The sequence below is a fragment of the Salvelinus namaycush genome, chromosome 3, assembly GCF_016432855.1.
Source record: "Salvelinus namaycush isolate Seneca chromosome 3, SaNama_1.0, whole genome shotgun sequence".
NCBI lineage: Eukaryota > Metazoa > Chordata > Actinopteri > Salmoniformes > Salmonidae > Salvelinus > Salvelinus namaycush.
In genome coordinates this window covers 59,346,954-59,364,093 of record NC_052309.1, presented here as the reverse complement: position 1 = coordinate 59,364,093, position 17,140 = coordinate 59,346,954, and the positions used below count along the sequence as shown (strand labels likewise).

The 17,140-nt window shown below is 41.2% G+C and overlaps 1 protein-coding gene across 4 annotated transcripts in view; it reads right to left on the bottom strand.

Moving 5' to 3' along the window:
• The window catches only part of pitpnbl (phosphatidylinositol transfer protein, beta, like), a 40,075-nt gene extending 24,583 nt beyond the window's left edge, over positions 1–15,492 (bottom strand). Inside the window, exons 1-7 of one of the 4 annotated variants that reach the window (XM_038980131.1) lie at positions 15,434–15,481; positions 14,735–14,765; positions 11,872–12,017; positions 9,831–9,922; positions 4,702–4,709; positions 4,534–4,608; positions 4,172–4,255 (exon numbers count right to left, since the gene is read on the bottom strand). In XM_038980131.1, the coding sequence (XP_038836059.1) occupies positions 4,172–4,255; positions 4,534–4,608; positions 4,702–4,709; positions 9,831–9,922; positions 11,872–12,017; positions 14,735–14,765; positions 15,434–15,453 (456 nt within the window). In that variant the 5' untranslated portion in view covers positions 15,454–15,481. Of the gene's footprint in view, positions 1–4,171; positions 4,256–4,533; positions 4,609–4,701; positions 4,710–9,830; positions 9,923–11,871; positions 12,018–13,959; positions 14,705–14,734; positions 14,766–15,433 lie in introns of those variants that run through there. The other 3 variants (XM_038980138.1, XM_038980147.1, XM_038980155.1) reach the window with 3 other exon arrangements.
• Positions 15,493–17,140: the final 1,648 nt, after the last annotated feature.

Here is a 17,140-nt window from a genome sequence, read left to right as displayed (position 1 = left end):
AACCCTGGAATGTAAATTGTCATGGTCAAAACATATTGATACAACAGTAGCTAAGATGGAGAGAAGTATGTCCATATTAAAGCGCTGCTCTGAGTTAACACTATTAACACTACGTTATGGTCATTCAAAGACTATTTTTACTTGGGAAAAAGGATGACTGTGCGGGACCTTAAACAAGGCCCACAGGAACAGTGGAAGCAAAATAGCTCCAAAACAACAAAGATCCACCACCATATTTTACAGTAGGTATGGGGTTATTTTCTGCTTGTGAATCCTTATTTTGATGACATACCCACCACTGGTGTGCATGGTTAAAGAGCTCTATTTTCATGTCATCCAACAAATGAAAAAAACCTGGCGTTTGCTTCACAGCATTGGCACTTGGACTGGAACCGGTGCTATGGTCAGATCACATGACAATAGACCTCTTTGGACCTGCACACCCGTGGTGGGTTTGGTGTTAAAATAAGGATGCATAAGCAGAAAATAACCCATACCTACTGTAAAATATGGTGGTGGATCTTTGTTGTTATGAGGCTATTTTACTTCCACTGGTCCTGGGCCACTTGGTAAGGTCAATGCCATCATGAACTTTACCCAGTACCAGGACATTTTAGCCAAAAACCTGGTTGGCTCTGCCAGGATGCTGAAACTCAGACAAATGTGGATCTTCCAGCAAGACAATAACCCCCAGCACACATCAAAATCTACAAAAATGGTCTCACAGTCCACGGACTTGACCACGGCAGGGCCGGTGTTATGGATTTTACTGAGTTACAGCCTTAGGGCTCAAAGTGGAGGAGAGATTGACTTCATCGCTACTTGTTTTTATAAGAAGTGTTGACAAGCTGAATGCACCGAGGTGTCTGTTTAAAATACTAGCACAGCTCGGACACCCATGCATACCCCACAAGACATCCCACCAGAGGTCTCTTCACAATCCAAGAACAGACAATGGAAGGCGCACAGTACTACATAGAGCCATGACTACATGGAACTCTAATCCACATCAGGAAAACTGATGCAAGCAGTCGAATCTGATTTTTTAAAAACATCTTATGGAACAGCAGGGACTGTGAAGAGGCACACACACATGCACTTTACACAAACACACGTAAAATGTAATATTGTTGTATGGTGGTATTATACATTTTGTATTATAGATATGTAGTGGAGTAATAATGCTATATGATGTACAGTTTTATTTTTTGCTTAATGTGTAATGTAAGTGCCTTAATGTGTTTGTACCCCAGGAAGAGTAGCTGCCTTTGCAGCAGCTAACGGGAATCCCTAATAAAAAGAAAAACAAATGTAACCTACTTTTTTAAGTGATTTGTTTGACAATCAGATGAAAACATCATGACTGGCTGAGTTCATGCAACATTAAAAAGGTAGTACATTTTTACAGTACATTTTTTAATTCCATATCTACTATAAAACACATTTTTTTTTAAATTAGGTCCAGTGAAGAAAATGTACCCCCTATGTAAATCAAAGGCCCATCCAAATGATTCATTATGGCGCTGGCCCTGAACCCCATTGAAAACTTGTGGTTTGAATTAAAGAGGACAATCCATAAGCGCAGACGAAGTATATCAAGGATCCGGAAAGATATTGTATGGAAGAATGTTCTAAGATCACTCACATTTCATTTGTTTTTTTAAGGATCAGTGCCATTATCCTCGCAAGGTTAAGTAATGAAAGGTATTTAAAAACCGGGGTGCCAATAATTTCAACCCTTATTTTTGGGAAAAAAAATATTACTTGTTAAACAAAATCTCTTTATCTGAGCAACAGTATAAGTACAAAATAATTATTATTTATGTTATAGTCTTTTTTGCACATCTTTATCAAAGGTGCAAATAATTTTATACCTGAGTGTACACCTGTCAAAAGTTTTAGAACACCTACTCATTAAAAAAAATAAGTTTATTTTACATTGTAGAATAATAGTGAAGACATCAAAACTATGAAACAACACACATGGAATCATATAGTAACCAAAAAGTGTTGAAAAAAATCAAGATATACTTTATATTTGAAATTCTTCAAAGTAGCCAACCTTTGCCATGGTGACAACTTCACACTCTCTAAACCAGCTTCATGAGGTAGTCACCTGGAATGCATTTCAATTAACAGGTGTGCCTGTTAATTTGTGGAATCTCTTACCTTCTTAATGCGTTTGAGCCAATCAGTTGTGTTGTGACAAGGTAGGGGGTATACATAAGATAGCCCTATTTGGTAAAAGACCAAGTCCATATTATTGCAAGATCAGCTCAAATAAGCAAAGAGAAATGACAGCCCATCATTACTTTAAGACATTAAGGTCAGTCAATACGGAACATTTCAAGAACTTTGAAAGTTTCTCAAAGTGCAGTCGCAAAAACCATCAAGCGCTATGATGAAACTGGCTCTCATGAGGCCCGCCACAAGAATGGAAGACCCAGAGTTACCTCTGCTGCAGAGGATACGTTCATTAGAGTTACCAGCCTCAGAAATTGCAGCCCAAATAAATGCTTCACAGAGTTCAAGTAACAGACACATCAACTGTTCAGAGGAGACTGTGTGAACTAGGCCTTCATGGTCGAATTGCTGCAAAGAAACCACTACTAAAAGGACACCATTAAGAAGAAACTTGCTTGGGCCAAGAAACACGAGAAATGGACATTAGACCGCCGGAAAATTTGCCCTTTGGTCTGGAGTCCAAATTTTATATTTTTGGTTCCACCCGCCGTGTCTTTGTGAGATGCGGTGTGGGTGAACGGATGATCTCCGCATGTGTATTTCCCACCGTAACGCATGGAGGTGTTATTCTGTGGGGGTGCTTTGCTGGTGACACTGTCTGTGATTTATTTAGAATTCAAGGCACACTTAACCAGCATGGCTACCAAAGCATTCTGCAGGGATACATCATCCCATCTCTGGCTTGCGCTTAGTGGGACTATCATTTGTTTTTTAACAGGACAATGACCCAACACACCTCCAGGCTGTGTAAGGGCTATTTTACCAAGAAGGAGAGTGATCGAGTGCTGCATCAGATGGCTTGGTCTCCACAATCCCCGACCTCAACCAAAGGGATTAGTCGGACCGCAGAGTGAAGGAAAAGCAGCCAACAAGTGCTCAGCATATGTGGGAACTCCTGGAAAAGCTTTCCAGGTGAAACTGATTGAGAGAATGCCAAGAGTGTGCAAAGCTGTCATTAAGGCAAAGGGTGGCTATTTGAAGAATCTCAAATATATTGATTTGTTTAACACCGTTTTGCTTACTACATGATTCCATGTGTGTTATTTCATAGTTTTGATGTCTTCACTACTTTTCTACAATGTAGAAAATATAAAAAATAAAGAAAAACCCTTGAATGAGTAGGTGTTATAAAACTTTTGACCAGTAATGTATATGGTTGAGGGGGAAGCTGATGTAACTATCTTGACTTTCAACAGCAAGGTCTGAAACAAAGCTCCAGGACAAGAATTTCAGAGGAGCAGAAGGCCGTTTAGTCAGGATAACCCTGAAAAAAAGCAACTGTTACAGCCAAGTTTGCTACTATGCACTCGAATGGTAAGACAAAGTGGCCCTGACACATGAATTTTGCACCTCTGCTGGAGTTCAAATGAGACATTTTTCTGTTTAATTGTGCTGCCCAAACTCAGTTTCCACTTCCATCAACTAGGGATGTAAAACAACTGTTTACTGTTAAGTTCGGAACCACCTCTTCAATGTTGGGTGATTATCTTCATCTCACTTTAGCCTAAATGAAATTACACATTTAATGATACTTAAACTTTTACATTTGTCTCATCTTTACTGACTTACAGGTATAATAAGGGCTTTGAATGTGGATGGGTTGTCAGGTTTTCATAAAAAAGTTCAACATTAAATATAAATATTTTATAAATTTGACAGCAGCTCCCAGGTTGAAGATCCCTGCAGCTATACATTATTCATTTACAAAATAATGACATCAAAAACAAACAGAACAAGAGGTTTGACGTTTTTGGGGTAAGATGAGGTAAGACATTGGTCCTAGCCTCATTATGTAATTTTCAACAATTAAGGAATGCATTTAATTTCTTGAAGTTACAAATCAGCAATAGGACATTTTATGGTTTTAAAAATCAATTTAACAGAAATAATTCATTTCCTCTAGAGGGGGTCTCTAAAAGGAACTTACCACATCATCAACTTGTGATCGGTCAGCGATGTCAATTGGAACAACCTCAGCCTCCTCCCATTCCTCTGGGGAAAGACCATGGGGCTTCAAAGAGAAAGTGAGGAGGACTGATACTGTTAACACGTTTCCACTGGTGTAATAACAGATTAGGGAAAAAAAAGTGACATTACATATATCTTGATAAATGCAACAGAGTTTATTATCTCGGCATAAATTCATGCAGAATATATTGGTAAAGACATTGCAATTCGAGAAGATTCTGAATTTCAGAATGATATTTAGTTTTATTATTGCCCAATTCCAATACTGTGTTAAGTCCGCATTAGTGTAATTACTTGGGGGGAAAATTGAGAAATTCTCACATTTTCTGTGGTCCCCATGTCTAGTTTGTGCCAGGTCTCAATCTTAATGAAAAAGTCATCCTTCATGTATTCATTCTGCAAAAAGAAAAATTAGTAAAAATGTCTGCATAATGTATACACACATACGGTAAACAAAAAAAAAAGGTATTATAAATGAAAAACACTTACGGTAACAACTGCATGATCCCAGATTTACAGCAAGACGAACAAGGTAGATAGGGGAAAAAGAAAAGAAATAGGAAGATACGTGATAAAAGAACATTAAGGATGTTTCTACTAAAACTTTACCACAGCAGTATAATTAGCCACACATACAAATCCAAGCTATAAATCAATTACAAGTTATTTTTGGAGCTAGATACACCAAAGTTGGTGCACATATTCTTACTACACTGCTCAAAAAAATAAAGGGAACACTTAAACAACACAATGTAACTCCAAGTCAATCACACTTCTGTGAAATCAAACTGTCCACTTAGGAAGCAACACTGATTGACAATAAATTTCACATGCTGTTGTGCAAATGGAATAGACAAAAGGTGGAAATTATAGGCAATTAGCAAGACACCCCCAAAAAAGGAGTGATTCTGCAGGTGGTGACCACAGACCACTTCTCAGTTCCTATGCTTCCTGGCTGATGTTTTGGTCACTTTTGAATGCTGGCGGTGCTCTCACTCTAGTGGTAGCATGAGACGGAGTCTGCCAGGTGCACTGCCAGCGCCCTGCAAAATGACCTCCAGCAGGCCACAAATGTGCATGTGTCTGCTCAAACGGTCAGAAACAGACTCCATGAGGGTGGTATGAGGGCCCGACGTCCACAGGTGGGGGTTGTGCTTACAGCCCAACACCGTGCAGGACGTTTGGCATTTGCCAGAGAACACCAAGATTGGCAAATTCGCCACTGGCGCCCTGTGCTCTTCACAGATGAAAGCAGGTTCACACTGAGCACATGAGCACATGTGACAGACGTGACAGAGTCTGGAGACGCTGTGGAGAACGTTCTGCTGCCTGCAACATCCTCCAGCATGACCGGTTTGGCGATGGGTCAGTCATGGTGTGGGGTGGCATTTCTTTGTGGGGCCGCACAGCCCTCCATGTGCTCGCCAGAGGTAGCCTGACTGCCATTAGGTACCGAGATGAGATCCTCAGACCCCTTGTGAGACCATATGCTGACACATGCACATTTGTGACCTGCTGGAGGTCATTTTGCAGGGCGCTGGCAGTGCACCTCCTTGCACAAAGGCGGAGGTAGCGGTCCTGCTGCTGGGTTGTTGCCCTCCTACGGCCTCCTCCACGTCTCCTGATGTACTGGCCTGTCTCCTGGTAGTGCCTCCATGCTCTGGACACTACGCTGACAGACACAGCAAACCTTTTTGCCACAGCTCGCATTGATGTGCCATCCTGGATGAACTGCACTACCTGAGCCACTTGTGTGGGTTGTAGACTCCGTCTCATGCTACCACTAGAGTGAGAGCACCGCCAGCATTCAAAAGTGACCAAAACATCAGCCAGGAAGCATAGGAACTGAGAAGTGGTCTGTGGTCACCACCTGCAGAATCACTCCTTTTTTGGGGGTGTCTTGCTAATTGCCTATAATTTCCACCTTTTGTCTATTCCATTTGCACAACAGCATGTGAAATTTATTGTCAATCAGTGTTGCTTCCTAAGTGGACAGTTTGATTTCACAGAAGTGTGATTGACTTGGAGTTACATTGTGTTGTTTAAGTGTTCCCTTTATTTTTTTGAGCAGTGTATATTGCTGTGCTTCTAAAAATCAAGTTAGATTGGATCGTGCCGGTCTCTCCCATTTATTTGGGATTGGGGTTTATAGCGGAATCTAAACTCAGCAAAAAAGAAACATCCTATTTTTAGGACCCTGTCTTTCAAAGAATTCGTAAAAATCCAAATAACTTCACAGATCTTCATTGTAAAGGGTTTAAACACTGTTTCCCATGCTTGTTCAATGAACCATAAACAATTAATGAACATGCACCTGTCGAACGGTCGTTAAGACACTAACAGCTTACAGACAGTAGGCAATTAAGATCACAGTTATGAAAACTTAGGACACAAGAGGCCTTTCTACTGACTCTGAAAAACACCAAAAGAAAGATGCCCAGGGTCCCTGCTCATCTGCGTGAACATGTCTTAGGCATGCTGAAAACAGGCATGAGGACTGCAGATGTGGTGAGGGCAATAAATTGCAATGTCCGTACTGTGAGACGCCTAAGACAGCGCTACAGGGAGACAGGACGGACAGCTGATCGTCCTCGCAGCGGCAGACCATGTGTAACAACACCTGCACAGGATCAGTACATCCGAATATCACACCTGCGGGACAGGTACAGGATGGCAACAACTGCCAGAGTTACACCAGGAATGCACAATCCCTCCATCAGTGCTCAGACTTTCCGCAACAGGCTGAGAGAGGCTGGACTGAGGGCTTTTAGGCCTGTTGTAAGGCAGGTCCTCACCAGACATCACCGGCAACAACGTCGCCTATGGGCACAAACCCATCGTCGCTGGACCAGACAGGACTGGCAAAAAGTGCTCTTCACTGACGAGTCGCGGTTTTGTCTCACCAGGGGTGATGGTCGGAGTCGCGTTTATCGCCGAAGGAATGAGCGTTACACCAAGGCCTGTACTCTGGAGCGGGATCGATTTGGAGGTGGAGGGTCCGTCATGGTCTGGGGCAGTGTGTCACAGCATCATCGGACTGCGCTTGTTGTCATTGCAAGCAATCTCACCGCTGTGCGTTACAGGGAAGACATCCTCCTCCCTCATGTGGTACCCTTCCTGCAGGCTCATCCTGACATGACCCTCCAGCATGACAATGCCACCAGCCATACTGCTCGTTCTGTGCGTGATTTCCTGCAAGACAGGAATGTCAGTGTTCTGTCATGGCCAGCGAAGAGCCCGGATCTCAATCCCATTGAGCACGTCTGGGACCTGTTGGATTGGAGGGTGAGGGCTAGGGCCATTCCCCCCAGAAATGTCCGGGAACTTGCAGGTGCCTTGGTGGAAGAGTGAGGTAACATTTCACAGCAAGAACTGGCAAATCTGGTGCAGTCCATGAGGAGATGCACTGCAGTACTTAATGCAGCTGGTGGCCACACCAGATACTGACTGTACTTTTGATTTTGACCCCTCCCCCCTATGTTCAGGGACATATTATTCCATTTCTGTTAGTCACATGTCTGTGGAACTTGTTCAGTTTATGTCTCAGTTGTTGAATCTTGTTATGTTCATACAAATATTTACACATGTTAAGTTTGCTGAAAATAAACGCAGTTGACAGTGAGAGGATGTTTCTCGAGTTTAGATAATAGTATGTAGGTAGTAATTCAAAAATCATGTTAAACACTATTATTGCACACAGAGTGAGTCCATGCCACTTATTATATGACTTGTTAAGCACATTTTTACTCCTGAACTTATTTAGGATTGGTGGTGGAAAGGTGGTGGATACAAAGGTGGTGGATACTTATTGACACATGACATTTCAGCTTTTCATTTAATACATTTGTTTAAAAAAATTACACTTATACATTATGAGGTATTGTGTGTAGGCCAGTGACAATCAATTTTAAATACAGGCTATAACAACAAAATGCGGAAAAAATCCCGGTGTGTGAACACTTTCTGAAGGCACTGTATAAGCTAACTCATTACAGACCGTTCCCCATCAGACTGTCACTGCTCCATCATGTGTGTGCCACACAGACACTTTAGTCCTGCATCGGTTCCCCGCGGGTGATCAGCAAAAAAAAAAGAATCCACTGGTTGGTGGAATGAAAACATTATCTCAACCCGTGGGTCAGTTCGCGATTCAGAACAATTACATTGCGGGCCGAAAATATTTTAAATCAAGATAATGAACCTTAAAAACCCAGGAGCTTGATGTACTTCCTTTCTGTGAGCAGCAAGGCAGACATAAGGCTATCAGCCACACACGCATTGAGTTTGTGTGGAGCGGGAACTGTCCCTTATTTATGTGATGCTAAAACTTTCCATTTTGTCCACGCAGAGAGCTTATTGTCCCTCTCCCCACGTGAGAATATGACACATTGCCAAGTTCACTTTCCCTGAATAACCTAGCTCACAGGAAAATTGCTAACATAGGCCAAACCAGAGAAATAAAAAGGTTATATAGGCTACAACATCATTGTGGAAACAGGTGCTGCGAGTGAAATCCCCAGTTTGGAAGGACAACAACGTGGTAGATGGAGACAGCCTGCACAAAGTGCAAGCAGGTAGGCCTATTTGTTTTGATAATTAAGTTAATTATTACATTCATTCAGGCTTTCATTCATTAGACCATATAGTGTAAACCGGTTCATCTGGTAAAAGTTTGAGTAGTCTACTAAATAAATATTGCCTATATCTGCAGACTATATTAGATTCAGGGAATAATTTATTCAAGTTTGAATTAAGCCTAAACTATTTGATTATCTAAACAATATTGAATGTAAGGGTAGGCCTATTGTTTTGTTATGTCGATTATAGGCTTTCATTAGGTAAAGGCTAATTAGAAGGCTATTTTTCTCAAAGTGATTTGAGTGATGCATCACATTATGAAAAGATTTCGTTCTTAATTCATGGCATGGTTTCCTTTTATGCAAATGTTGAATAGACAGGCAGACAAGTTTACTCAAGCAAGAAAGAAGAATAGTAGTAATAATTATTATTAAAATAAAGCCTACTACTCTGGGAGTCATATAAACAATTAAACAAATTGATGTTATATGACGGGTAACGGATCAGCTCTCGGGAATAATTATATGTGTCAGGTTGCAAATAAAAATCTGTCCCGATGTCTGGTATCGGGCTCGGAATTGATGTGGCCGGCGTGGAACAGGGCAACTCCAAAACACTGACCAGTGCAGGACTCCAACATACACACCTGTTCCACGCTGAAGCTCCACCATAAGGAATATTAGAACATACCTGCCTGCACTTAGCCTCTGCCCAGGCTTTCAAAAACATTATGCTTAGTCATGATTCATCCAGTTGGTGCATTCGATTTTGAGCTATAGCAAAACTTTTGTTAATGCAGTTTGTTTTTCACACATTTTTGGGGTTACGATACCATCCTATATCACAATGTTTTATGGGTACATAATCACAATAGGACAAAGGTTGACATTGCCCAAACCTATAGATGACTGCTTTTTTCGAGAAGAAATTGTGACCACAGAATCAGAGAAAACCAGATGCTATGAATATTATTCACGAGAGAACTTGAGCTGGAAACTCAATCAAACCCCTCACACACACACACAGTCCTGAACACTCACTGGTGCGACAATAGGGGTAGGCATTCCAAGCTTTCTCGTGGAAGACAAGGGCTCCCTCTGGAGCAAACATCTGGATGAAACTGGGTACCTTGCTGTAAGGGTGAGAGGATAGAATGGATTCATTCATGCAACAAAAACAGTTATGAGTTACTGTTTTAACACAAAATGTCCTCCAAGTAGGGTTCTTATACTTTCAACACAGGTGGAAGGAATCAACACAATCAGTAAATAAAATGTAAAAAATTGTCACTAATGGTAAAAGTAATTGAAAGTTCTACATACTCAACTAGCTAGCTACCCTCTGACTGAAGCCATTTTCCAGTGACACTGGTTTGTTCTGTATTGGGATTTCCATCAAACCATTTTTATGCAAAGTCATCTTGTACCCCAAAACTTCCTTAAATTGCAAAGCATGTATTGGGGACCAGCGTTTATCACCGTTTGAGGTGTGGAAAGCCCAGCTCACACTTTTATGATGTGGTTTTCTAGGTCTACAAGTTGACAAAAAAAAGCTACTCATAATAGGTTGTGTTCAATACACTGCAACTGTTACAAAAGGGGGAAAGTGATCAGTTCTCTCTGGCTACAGATATGCATTTTGACAGACAGGCAAAATGTGTGAATGTGTAATTACACTTTAACCCGGCACTTAGTAGAGATCGTTTATTTATTTTTATAAAATGAGAAAAAATATGCCCGGCACTTGACATGGTTGGATAGAATTAGAGTAGGCCTAATAATCACATGGATGATGTTAAGCCAAGTGATATACAGATAAGTATTTCCTTTATTTTGGCAGTTGAGTAAATGAGGGATACAAAAGTATAACGAAAGCAGGTGCTTCAACACAGGTGTGGTTCCTGAGTCAATTAACATCTCATTATGATTAGAGTCAAGTATTAAAAAGCCCAGTTGCCCATTAGTTTAGGCAACCATGGCTAGAAGAGTAGATCTCTGTGACTTTAAAAGAGGGGTCTCAAAGGAGCATAGGGGGTTTAAAGGGTGTGTGTGTCTCAGTCACCAGACCCTAACCCAATTTAACTTTTAGCCTCCGATAAGAGTTTTCCACCACCACCAAAACACCAAATGATGGAATTTCTCCAGGAATAATGGTGTTGCATCCCTCCTATAGAGTTCCAGACACTTGTAGAATCTATGCCAAGGGGCAATGAAGCTGTTCTGGCGGCTCGTGGTGGCCAAATGCCCTTCAAGACACTTTTTGTTGGCGTTTCCTTTATTTTGTCAGTTACCTGTATATAATGTGCATGATGCAGTGGAAATTGTGATCTATATATTTTAATGGAATTAGCTAAGTAAATTTAGAGTCATGTGGTGCTTTGTTGTGTTGGCCTACCAGTGAAAAAAAGCTGAATAAATTACAGAGCTCGGTCATTTCCAATAAGTAGTATGGGTGGGGCTCGGTCTATGAGTTTGTTTGAAACATGATATGGTGGTTACCACTTTATTATATATCCCCTTAACCATACTCTCATCATGTACACTTTCCACTTCCAATCTGTGAAATGTTGGCTAGAGAGATAGAGTGGGCACGTTTAACCACTCATTAGAAAACGTTCACATGTAGCGTATTGAAACCTAATTCATCTTAAAAATTCTAAAATGTTCAATTCCAACACCCTATTTCACTAGTCTATAACTTCAACTACTTCGAAACAAATGTATTTTGTAAATAACGCTGCTAGCTTAGATTATCCAAAATGATCGTTGTACAATGCCAAAACTGAACTGTTTCACTCCATTTTTCTTGTTCTGATTGTAAAAATGCATAGGTTAGCCTAATGTTTTCTTGCTCACCTAATAGGAAAATGTTAATACAGATTGCTACGCTTCCAAAAAAATGAAATACATTAAATCCCTACCTGTTGAGAAGTATTTACATCCCTAGCAGAATGCATCTTGCAGCGTTTTTTATACTTTGAAGTAGGCTAATAGTGAAGTAGGCTCATTGCATGTAATACAAAAAAAGGAGAGCAAATGTGTAGGCCAGATCCACCAGATGTATTTTTCCAGATGTACTCACCTGTGTATGTGGTAGATCTTGTGCGTGTATTGGCCTTTCTCTCCATCCTTTTCATATGGTTCATTTCGAAGCACTTCAATACCCTCTCCTCCTCCAGTGTTATTCTTGCTAGCCTCAGCAACAGAGAACAGCTGGCCGACCTGGTACTGTAAATGAGTGAAGACGTTACATAAGTATGTATGTGTAGCTAATGTAGCCAGCCTCCCACCAGCTTAATCAGTTCACAGCATGAGAAATAAGACACGGAAGTTGGTATACGATGTGGTAGATGCTGAATTACACTGAACAAAAATGCAACAATTTCAAAGATTTTACTGAGTTAAGAGTTCAGATAAGGAGATCAGTTAATTGAAATACATTCATTAGGCCCTAATCTATGGATTTCACATGACTGGGAATACAGATATGCATCAGTTGGTCACAGATACCTTAACAAAAAGGTAGGGGTGTGGATCAGAAAATGAGTCAGTATCTGGTATGACCAGCATTTGCTTCATGCAGCGCAACATCTCCTTACTTACCCTATTTTTTTATTGCAGTGTCATGTACACGTTTAAAGTGGCGTTTAAATACAAAACAAAACTGACAATACAACATTCCTAACAGTTACATACCAAAAAAACACGAAAAAAATACGTAAAAAAGACTAGCCTGCTGGCCTTACTGAGTCGATAGGAACATTAGTCCGAGCAATTTAGGAGGGATATCACACCTGGCACAATTGATTGTCTAGTTCTGTTTTTCCTGCTGAGGGGTGCCCTATACCTGCGCCCAGAGGGGAGTAGTTCAAAGTCCGGGTACAGGGGGTGGCTTGGGTCTAAAATGATTTTGAGCCTTGCAGAGGGCCCTGACCTTAAAGATCTCATCCAGGCCTGTCTGACTCCAAGTACCTTGCTTGCTGTGGTGATAATCCTTCTCAGTATATTTCTCTGGCTGACAGTGGCATTGCCAAACCAACAAACAAACTTCCTAATTCCACTGATTTCAAAACTTGATCCTCCAGAGAGGGGAGAGACTAGTGGGAAGGTTCCCATCTTTTTCTGTGGCTTAACCAACAAGGCTCGTAATTTAACTATTTTATTCGTATTTACAGATTGCATGCAAGTTTGTTATTTAGACACGTGAAAGTTCACATGTTCGAGAAGGCATTTCTGACAACAAAAAACACATTTTGATAAAACACATTTTATTACGTTCAAATGGCTCTCCTGTGAAGTCGTGACTTGCGACATATGCCTAGTTTCCTGAATTGGGTCACATATTTAGCCAAGGAGCACGTTCTGATTGGCGAGTGAGGGGCAAGCCTCGACACACCCAAAACTGGTTTATTCATCAAAACCCATCCCTTTCAAATCAAATTGTATTGGTCACATACACATGATTAGCAGATGTTATTGTGAGTGTAGCTTAATGCTTGTGCTTCTAGTTCCGACAGTGCAGCAATATCTAATAAGTAATCTAAGCATAGTTTCCTAAGGACTAGAAGCGAGGTGACCCTCTGTCGGCGCCATCTTGGTAATTCGCGCCACTGCCAGCAACTGCGCCAATAACTGTGGTGGTGAAAATAGCTAAACTATTTGACCCCCTCAAACCTACAGCGCTACCGCTTAGATTTACCACTGCATTAGGTTTGTTAAAATAGAGGCCATAGAGTTCATCAGGCTGTTGTTTGTGGCCTGTGGAATGTTCTTCCACTCTTCAATGGCTACGCGAAGATGCTGGATATTGGCAGGAACTGGAACACTGTCGTACACGTCAATCCAGAGCTTCCCAAACATGCTCAAAGGGTGACATGTCTGGTGAGTATGCAGGCCATTGAAGAACTGTGACATTTTAAGCTTCTAGGAATTGTGTACAGTTCCTTGAGACATGGGGCTGTGTATTATCATGTTGAAACATTAGGTGATTGTGGTGGATAAATAGCATGACAATGGCCCTCAGGATCTCGTCACGGTGTCTGTGCATTCAAATTGCCATCGATAAAATGCAATTGTGTTCATTGTCCGTAGCTTATGCCTGTCCATACCATAACCCCACCGCCACCATGGGGCACTCTGTTCACAACGTTGACATTAGTAAATCACTCACCCACACGATGTCATCTGCCCAGTACAGTTGAAACCCGGGATTCATCCATGAAGAGCACACTTCTCCAGCATGTCAGTGGCCATCGAAAGTGAGCATTTGCCCACTGAAGTCGATTATGAAGAGCATGCAGATGAGATTCCGAGACGTTTTCTGACAGTTTGTGCATAAAATTCTTTGGTTGTGCAAACCCAGTTTCATCAGCCATCCATGTTGCTGATATCAGACGACCACACAGGTGAAGAAGATGGATGTGGAGGTCCTGGGCTGGCATGGTTACACGTGGTCTGCAGTTCTGAGGCCAGTTGGACGTACTGCCAAATTCTCTAAAACATTGGAGGCGACTTATGGTAGAGAAATTAACATTAAATTCTCTGGCAACAGCTCTGTTGGACATTCGTGCAGTCAGCATGGCAAATGCTCGCTTCCTCAAAACATCTGTGGCCTTGTGTTGCATGACAAAACTGCATATTTTAGAGGCTTTTTATTGTCCCCAGCACAAGGTGCACCTGTATAATTATCATGCTGTTTAATACGATTCTTGATATGCCACACCTGTCAGGTGGATGGATTATCTTGGCAAAATTGAAATGCTCACTATAACAGGGATCTAAACAAATGTGTGCACAAAATTTGCGAGAACTTTTTGTACCTATGGAAACATTTTGGGATCTTATTTCAGCTCATGAAACATGGACCCACAACGTCACATTTTACGTTTATATTTTTGTTCAGTGTATGTGTTTGGCTAAACGAAATATTGAATCCATGCTCTTACCTCTTCAACTGAACAGGGCAACAGCACTTGGCTATCAAGAGATGGAGGATAAAGAAAAAGGGACATACAAGTCAATACAATTGGCTAAGTAGTTATTGTGTTAACATTAACAGAGTTTACTCAACTCCACGATATGTTGAGTAAAGTCGGCTATCCGGACCATAGTATGGTATCATCAGCTCGTGCTATAGTAGATTACATTCCACACGTTAGCATCGTCGCTAGCTTGCTACGAACAACCAAGGACAGGTTCGAAATTGGCTATCCGTTGAGCCGCTATCGCGTTCGCTATCTAGAGACAATGGCTAGCTAACGTTAGCTATATTTCTACACTAAGTAACGTCAGCTAGCTAGCTATCACCGACCATTCAACATTTCTGAAAACCTGTCATCGGCTCAAGGAGTGCCATATTGTAGTGATATCTACCTATGCATGTCCCACAATTGCAAGTTACATTAGCTAGTCTAATAGACAGCCAGTATTAACAAACATTGACATAGCTTGACTAACGTTAACTAGCTGAAGCTGGGTGGCTACCGTAGTAGCTAGCCAGCCGCTAACCAAATCACAGCTTCAAATTCCTCCTTGCATTAGCTATGTTATGCATTAAATAACACATTTGTATATATTGTGGTAACGATTAAGAGTCATGATGGACGCTATGATATAAATAGAATTCGCGTGCATAATGTACTCACTATTCCTTTATGAGTACCATCCCGAACGTGGACTGAACTGCTTCTTCTTTATATTTGTATTGAAGGATCACAACTAAGGCGCATATACCGCCCCCTACTGTACTGGATGGCTTGTGTACATCGCCGCGGGCCGCACAGTGTCTCTCGCATGTGGGCGTGCTGGCAGCATATAGCAGCTTTTCGATTGTGCAAAAAGAATTCAGCAGAGCAAGTTTGTATGAAGGTCTGGTTATTAAATGGGTAAATAGTGTAATCCATTTTCCATGTCATGAATTTATTCACAGATAAATTATAAATATGCTCTAAACCGCACTGGTGACAAACACACTTTGCTGCCCTGTTTCCAATCGTCCACAGTCAAGTAAGTAAATACTTTTCAAAAATGTTAAAACAAATTATGTATTATTAGCTAACTAGCTACAGTGCAGGCTAACTCAGCTATCTAGCCAACTTCACATACTGTATAGATAGCTAGCTAAGTGAATGAAATATCACAATCTACCTACAGTTGATGTCGGAAGTTTACATACACCTTAGCCAAATACATTTAAACTCAGTTTCTCACAATTCCTGACATTTAATCCTAGTAAAAATTCCCTGTTTTAGGTCAGTTAGGATCACCACTTTATTTTAATAATGTGAAATGTCAGAATAATAGTAAAGAATTATTTATTTCAGCTTTTATTTCTTTAATCACATTCCCAGTGTTTCAGAAGTTTACATACTCTCACAATTAGTATTTGGTAGCATTGCCTTTAAATTGTTTAACTTGGGTCAAATGTTTCATGTAGCCTTCCACAAGCTTCCCACAATAAGTTGGGTGAATTTTGGCCCATTCCTCCTGACAGCGCTGGTGTAACTGTGTCAGGTTTGTAGGCCTCCTTGCTCGCACACGCTTTTTCAGTTCTGCCCACAAATTTTCTATAAGATTGAGGTCAGGGCTTTGTGATGGCCAATCCAATACCTTGACTTTGTTGTCCTTAAGCCATTTTGCCACAACTTTGGACGTATGCTTGGGGTCATTGTCCATTTGGAAACTATTTGCGACCAAGCTTTAACTTCCTGACTGATGTCTTGAGATGTTGCTTCAATACATCCACATAATTTTCCTGCCTCATGATGCCATCTATTTTGTGAACTGCAGCAAAGCACCACCACGACATGATGCTGCCACCCCCGTGCTTCACGGTTGGGATGGTGTTCTTTGGCTTGCAAGCCTCCCCCTTTTTCCTCCAAAAATAACGATGGTCATTATGGCCAAACAGTTCTACTTTTTGTTTCATCAGACCAAAGGACATTTCTCCAAAAAGTACGATCTTTGTCCCCATGTGCAGTTGCAAACAGTAGTCTGGCTTTTTTATGGCGATTTTGGAGCAGTGGCTTCTTCCTTGCTGAGCGGCCTTTCAGGTTATGTCGATATAGGACTCGTTTTACTGTGGATATTGTCAAGATCGTCTATGGGTGAGAGAGAGGACCAAGGCGCAGCGTGTGCAAAATACATTCTCTTTTATTTCGAGAAGGGAAAAACACGCAACGAACACTATAACAAAACGAAACAAAACAACAAACGATCGTGAAGCTATAAACGTAAGTGCACACACAAGCTACAAACGTACAACATAGACAATTACCCACAAAACCCAAATGCCTATGGCTGCCTTAAATATGGCTCTCAATCAGAGACAATAAACCACAGCTGCCTCTAAT